General features: G+C 68.1%; 2 protein-coding genes across 2 annotated transcripts; both read right to left on the reverse strand.

The window, feature by feature from the left end:
• Window positions 1-583: 583 nt before the first annotated feature.
• EMIHUDRAFT_431238 (hypothetical protein) lies at window positions 584-2,071 on the reverse strand (the record flags this gene model as incomplete). Its single annotated transcript, XM_005763581.1, has 3 exons — window positions 1,537-2,071; window positions 1,033-1,297; window positions 584-753 (listed from the first exon to the last, which is right to left on the reverse strand). Exons 1-3 carry the CDS (start codon window positions 1,627-1,629, stop codon window positions 584-586), a joined length of 528 nt encoding a protein of 175 aa, XP_005763638.1. The 5' UTR covers window positions 1,630-2,071.
• A 3,016-nt stretch (window positions 2,072-5,087) lies between these two features.
• On the reverse strand, window positions 5,088-6,196 carry EMIHUDRAFT_248060 (hypothetical protein; the record flags this gene model as incomplete). The annotated part of the gene is made up of 4 exons (XM_005763582.1): window positions 5,088-5,099; window positions 5,222-5,464; window positions 5,938-5,993; window positions 6,094-6,196. 4 exons carry the CDS (start codon window positions 6,194-6,196, stop codon window positions 5,088-5,090), a joined length of 414 nt encoding a protein of 137 aa, XP_005763639.1.
• Between the last annotated feature and the right edge of the window lie 706 nt (window positions 6,197-6,902).

The raw sequence follows: 6,902 nt of genomic DNA on the forward strand, positions 1-6,902 counted from the left end.
TGCTCCTTGAGGAAGAGCGGCGAACCTGTCCGCAGCAGGAGGAGCGCGTGACCGCTCCCGGTGCACCGCGGCGAGACTCGGCCAGGGGCGAGGGCGGGCCGGCGCAGCGCAGGCAGCCATCCGCCATGATCGCGATCCGGTCGGCGAGAAGCTCCGCCTGAGAGGAGGTGTCCAGGAGGTGTCTTGGAGGGTGTCTGGGAGGTGTCTTGGGAGGGTGTCGAGGAGGTGTCTAGGAGGTGTCTTGGAGGGTGTCTGGGAGGTGTCTAGGAGGGTGTCTAGCTGCGGACCAGGTCGACCGACGGGATGCCGAGGAGGTGTCTAGGAGGTGTCTAGGAGGGTGTCGAGGAGGTGTCGAGGAGGGTGTCTAGGAGGGTGTCTAGCTGCGGACCAGGTCGACCGACGGGATGCCGAGGAGGTGTCTAGGAGGTGTCAGGAGGTGTCTAGGAGGGTGTCTAGGAGGTGTCTTGGGAGAGTGTCACGGAGGTGTCTTGGGAGGGTGTCTGGGAGGTGTCTTGGGAGGGTGTCTGGGAGGTGTCTTGGGAGGGTGTCACGGGGGTGTCTAGGAGGGTGTCGAGGAGGTGACTTAAGAGAGCAGCTCCGCCTCGTCGAGGAAGTGCGTCGTCAGCACGACCGTCCGGCCGCGCCTCACCTCGCGCAGCAGCGCCCAGATGGCGCGGCGAGAGTGCGGGTCCATGCCCGAGGTCGGCTCGTCGAGGAAGAGAGTGCGCGCGCCGCCTGCCGGATGGCGGGGTCCTGATGAGTGGATGGCTGGCTGAGGGGGGCCGAGGACACGAGGTGTGTGTGTGCGGAGCCGCCCACAAGCGACACCGCGAGGCAGAGCTTGCGCTTCTGGCCGCCTGTTCACAGCGTGTGCGCCGTGAAGAGGCGCTGCTCACAGGAGAGGCAGAGCTCGCGCTTCTGCCCCCCCCGCCCGAGAGTCGCGAGGGTAATCTCGGGTAATCTCGGGTAATCTCGGGTAATCTCGCCCGAGAGTCGCGAGGCGAGGGTGCTCGCTTTGTCCGCGAGGCCCACCTGACGAGGAAAGGCTCCACCCATTCACAGCTACGGATGACCAACTCTTCCTCGCCTTGGCCGCGAGGCTCGCCCGAGCCAGGAGCGAGTCAACTGCAGCGCGCCCGCCGCCACCCCCGCTGCGCAAGGCCGTGAAGAGCTCGAGGTGCTCTCTGGCGGTGAGGAGGTCGTACAGCACGTTGTCCTGCGGGCACACGCCGAGCGCGCCCCGGATGGCCTCCATCTCGCTCCGGATGGACAGGCCGCCGATCGTCGCGTCGCCCGCCTGCAGCATGAGCACGCACAGGCTCCCCGCGGCACGAGCACGGCGGCAGAGAGAGCGACGCGCGCGCCTCCTTCTTGAGGGGCTAGTCGGGACACACGGGCTGTCAGGAGGGGCAGACTGCGCCGCCCTCCCTGGCGGAGGCGCCGGCGGAGGCGCGCGATTCCGCGACTCTCCGTGTTGGGCACCAAAGTCCCGGAGCCGAGTGACACTGGCGTCTCCAGCAGCTAAGGGGCCTGTGCGTCCGGCTCGACCAAGCCAGTCAGCATCGAGATCGTGGTCGTCTTGCCCGCCCCGTTAGCGCCGAGCAGCGCGGTGATCTCGCCGCCCCGCATCTCGAGGTCCAGCCCCGCCACAGCCACACCGCGCGGGTAAACCTTGCGCAGCCCGCGCACGCACACGCCGCCGCTCCCACCCTCCCACGCCCCTCCCCCCTCCCCGCTCGACGCGCCGCCAGCCTCCGCGCCGCCGCCGTCCAAGAGCGGCTCGACCACCAGCGGCGGCGGCGGGGCAGCCTCGGCCCGCTGCGGCGCGTCGGGCGGCGCGAGGGCGACGCGCGATGCGCGGCGTGGCGTCGGGCGCGAGCAGAGGGAGCGGAGGGCGGTGGCGAGGCGCACGGGCAACTGCGACAGGGACCGGCCGGCGCGGTCGAGGTACCAGCCGGCAGCGGCGTAGAGGGCGGCGTCGAGGAGGAGGATCGCCAGCGTCGCGGCGAGGGGGAAGTCGCCCTCCCACACGGTGGACCAGGTCACGCCGCGCTGGACCCCTTCCTGCTGCGCCAGCTGGGACGCGCCTACATGTAGGACGGGCCCCGACCAGGGCTGCGTCGATGGGGCGAACGTGTGCTCCTCTCGGACTTGCGCCGGCGGCGAGGCGCCGAGGTAGAAGGCCATCGCGGGCAGTAGCGAGGCGAGCGCCTTTGCGAAAGGCCGGGGGGAAGGGGGGGGGGGAGGGGGAGTGGACCGCCGCCTCCCTCGCGTAATCTCGGGGAAATCTCGCTTCACCTCGCCTTTGCACGGACCGCGCCCCCCCCCCTCCATCTCGGGTAATCTCGGGGCAATCTCGGGTGGGGCCTCAATCTCGTGTGGGGCCTCGCCTTTGCACGGACCGCGCCCTCGAGGAGGGAGCCGTCGCGCTCGAACAGGTTGAAGAGCTGCGAGGTGAGGAAGAAAGCGAGCGGGCCGACCAGCGCCGCGAGGCGCGCACTCGAAAAGAAGGGGGCGAGCGCGAACGCGAAGCACAGCGAGGCGAGCGCGAAGAGCACGAACCTTACAAGAGAGGGGCGCGCGTCGGGCGTGCCTCTTGCAAGCGCACCGAGGCGAGCGCGAGGAGCGCGGACAAGGCTCGGACGAGGGACGGGTCCGAGTGCGCAAAGCACGAGGGCGCGATCAGAGAGGAGGAGAGCAGCGCCACGAGCAGGAAGGCCGCGCCGTGCGAGAGCAGCAAGGAGGCGAAGTAGGCGCCGCGGCCGGCGCCGCCGATCAGCAGCGCCTCCCTCAGCTTCGACTCCTTCTCGGCGACCAGGGCGCGCAGCACGGCCGCCACCGGCAGCAGCAGCGAGAAGAGGACGAGCAGGCCGACGAGCGGGCCAGCAAGGTCGAAGAAGGCGGCGTGCGAGGAGGGGGGGACCGGGTACGGCAGCCCGTACGCCACAGGGAGGTCTTCACCGCCGCCTCCGCCGAGGGCCTGCGTCAGCGCCGCAATCAACGCTTCCGAGTCACTGCCGCCGCCGCCGCCGCCGCCGCCGCCGCCGCCGCTGCCGCCGCCGCCGCCGCCGCCGCCGCCGCCGCCGCGACTCGTGCTAGCCACGCGGCGCAGGATGGCGGAGTCGAGAGCAGTCTGCAGGAAGGTTCGGAGACGGTTCAGAGACGCGCCTCTCTGGTGGCTGAGCAGCGGCAGAGTCGAGGCGGGCCTGAAGCGAGAGGAAGCCCGAAGAGTAGTACCGCTCGAAGCGGCGGGAGAACCCGCCTACCGACAAGCTTCCGAGACGCCTCGAGGAGGCCTCGCAGAGGGGAGCAGTGCGCCCAGCTGCAGCGAGAGCGCCTGTTCACAGCAACAGTGTGAAGACGCCTCGCGGAGCAGCGCGCCGCGCTGCAGCGAGGAGCGGTCGCCCGCGGCGAAGCGGTCGAGCAGCGAGGAGGTCCTCGGAGCGGCCGAGCGGTTGAGGCGAAGGACGTACGAGTAGCGGCCCGGCTCGCCCTCGGGAGGAGGCGGCCGCTCCAAGACCACGGCCGCCTAGCGAACGGCTCCCACACGTCAGAGAGAGAGGTAGAGAGAGAGAGAGAGAGGTAGAGAGAGACGGCCACCTAGCGAGCGGCTCCCACACGAGACTCAGCCGAAGCTCCGACACGGCCGGGCGCCTCCCGGACGTTGCGGCCGCCCACACTCTCCCCTGCTGCCGCGCCGCGCCTATTCACACCTCGAGGTGTGAAGAGACGGCCGCCCGCACTCTCCCCTGCTGCTGCGCCGCGCCGAGCAGCGCCCGCTCGTCGGCGTAGTAGCGCACCTCGGGCAGCCGAAACTGGAGCACCGCCTGGAGGAGGCCGTGCGCACTACCGGCTCCGCCGGGCAGCAGCTTCGCCAGCCCCCCGCCCGAGCCGCCGAAGAAGCTCTCGGCGCCGTCGAGAGACTTGCGCAGCGATGAGTCGTTGAGGCGTGCGGCCGACGCGGCGAGCGCCTCGAACTGCCTCGCGCGGAGCAGCATCTGCTGGACGAGCGCCTTGGTCTCGCGATCGTCCGGAGCGACGGCGAGGCGAGACCCGTCGTACGGCGCCACCTTCGCCCTCTGCCCGAGCCTACGGTCCGCGTTCGGGGTCGCGGGTTGGGTTTGGGACCCGTGAGAAGGCGCCGCCCTCGCCCTCCGGCCGCGAGCCCAGGCAGAGACGACGCAAAGTGCGCGCACGCAAGCCAGAGGGAGAGGTCGGGGACGGCGCCGGGCACGCCCGCTGGGAGCGCCGCCGCAGCTCCGCCAAGCATGGGCAGACCAGCAGTCTTGGCCGACAGGAAGCCTTGGAGCACGGCCGGCGGTAGGGCGGTCGCACGGGCTGCCGAGAGGTTGCCAGGCGCAAAGTGCCGCTCTGGATATTCAACCACCTGGGAGAAGGCCGCACCCAACGAGCCAAGGGAGCAGAGCGCGAGCGGAACGAGCAGCTCGCAGAGCATCGCGAGTGGTCTGCGGCATCTGAGCAGCCGCTCCTTGCGCCAGAGCAGCGCTCGCACCTTGAAGGCGCTCCGGCGAGGTGGCGAGAGCAGGCGAATTGTGTCGTTGTCGTCGCTCATCAGTGAGCGAAGCCGCCGCTGCGGGCCGGTAGGGGCGGCTCGCTCGCTCTCAGCGCGGCGCGGCGAAGCCCTGCTGTGAGGCCGGGCGTCGATAAGGTGTCCCGAGGTTTCGAGAATCACGCGGGTCTCGCTAACACGCGCGCACCGCCGAGCCTGCGGCGGGCGCGCTGCGGCCGCACGTCTACCTTCGTCATAGTGCCACGACGTGCGGCCTAGATTTAGCCCACGCGCCTCTGCTCGCAAACACTCACCCATTGAATTGTCACTGCCCGTGAGTGCGAGATAGGGCTAGCAGTAGGCAGCTAGCCTCTGAGGAGAGCGTCCATAGACACCTCACATGACCCCACACACGGTCTCGTCCGTGCCTCGCCGGCCGGCGAGATTGCTGGAGGTAGAGCAAGACTGCTCTAGCCTCGCATGTCACTTCCTGTTGTCTGTTGTTTGTTGTGCCCTTGTTTGTTCTTCTGGTGCCTTGGAGTGCTGGGGGGGGCGACAGGGAGGATGTGGCCCTGAGTTATGTGTACGCCTACTCAGGGTGTGTGGCAGCCAGCTGGCTGTGTGTCTTGTGAGCCTGTTTGTGTCTGTGTGTCGCTCGTGCGTGTCGTCATCATCTGTCTAGCGTCCACCCATACCATCCAAGTCGATCACCAAGTCATCGAGGGGCAGCCTCTCCGGATCGTCCTCATCGCGCTGTTCGTTGGCCACCCACAGCTCCTGCAGCTCGCGTGATAGCTCCTCAAACTCGGCCTGCAGCGCAAGCGTGGCGCCGCGAGCCTCGCCGCCCACGCCGTTGGCTGCAGCATCCGCGTCGAGCGCGGCGGGCTCGCTGGAGGTGTCGGCGCTATCTTCGACGAGAGCCGGAGCTGCATACGCTGAGTGACGCTCGTAACCCTTTACATCGAAAAGAAAAAAGAAAACATCAATAGCGGCAGAGGGGCCCCCGGAGGGATGCTCAACCGCTCCACGCCACGCCGCTTGCGGCGGTCCTATTCCCAGCTCCGCTGAGGGCCCCGGTTTCTTTCTTTGAGAGCGCCTTCGTTGTTAATAGTACAAACCCAATGGTCCTCTGCGAGCGGTCCGTCGTTGCGGTCGCACACACGCACACGCCACGCCGCACCGCGCGCCCGCCCACCGCCCCGCCCAGGCGGGAAAGAGATGAGGAGACGGGACAGCAAAGGAGGAAGCCCAAACACGTATGGGAGGGTTCAGTAATGCGCCACGCTGCCCGGCGTCTCTCACTTTCCGGGACAGCCCCGCCCTTGTGAGGCAGGAAAGTGACGGCTACCCCGTACGCCCTGCGGCCTGCTACTCCGACGCCGACCGCCCGTTCTCCCCTCCTCGTTCCCGCCTCGAATTCTCCGGACCCCGACAAGCCGCCCGACGTTGGGCCCCTGCCCCGCACGCTCCCGCCCCTCTGCCCCTCACACACACCCAGGCCCGACATGCACATACAAGACAAACCCGGCGTCCTGCTCTCAAAAGAAAAAGATTTTCACAAAAAAGAAAACATCGAGCTTTACCGGTTGGGCTGCCTCTCCGCCGGCCCCAGTCCTGGGGCATGTGGCCGTTCGCGGAGCAGGAGGAGGCGGACTCGAATACGAGAGCGGTCGCACTGGCCGCCATCGCGCTTGGTCTGGCCATCTCCTCTTTCCTCTATCTGTGCCAGCGGCAACCCGCCACGGCCTCCCCAACGAAGCCATCGCAGCCTTCGCAAACTGCACCAACTCGAAGCCGCAGCCCAGCGCGTTCCAAGCTCAGCAAGGCTGGGGCGGCGACTCCTCGCGCTCTCAAAGGGCTGGAGATAGACATGGCGATGCCTGCTTCGGGCGGGTCCAGAACGCGTCGCCGCGCTGCATGACCGCTGGGCTGACACCAGGCGCGTGCGTGCAAATTGAAGCGACCTGAGGCGACTCGGAAGATGGCCACTCGGCGTCGCCGCACACTTGCAAGCGAGGAGGGCGGCTGTTTATTGACCATTCAACTAAGTAATTCTGTATTGCCGCTATATTATTGAGTGCGCCACGCGCTGACGATTGAGCACGCCCTGGCGCGTCGGTCGTCGTTCGCGCGGAGGACCCGAGGAGCACCCGCCTCTGCAGGCAGGGTAGTAGCTGCGCGCACTGCGCGCCGTTTTAGTTTTGTGCCGATTCGGGTCGGTGCGTCGGTCCTCGGTGCTTTATTTGCGATGTGTGTCTTGTGCACGCGTGCCGCGGCGTGGAGTGTCCCCTGTGTGCTGTGTGAACCCCCTCCCCTGAGTGTGCTGCGCATGCGCCCCCCCCCCCCCCCCTCCACATGTTTTTATTGTAGTCGTTACTCTATTACTGACCCC

Source organism: Emiliania huxleyi (assembly GCF_000372725.1).
Source record: "Emiliania huxleyi CCMP1516 unplaced genomic scaffold EMIHUscaffold_628, whole genome shotgun sequence".
Classification (NCBI taxonomy): Eukaryota; Haptophyta; order Isochrysidales; family Noelaerhabdaceae; genus Emiliania; species Emiliania huxleyi.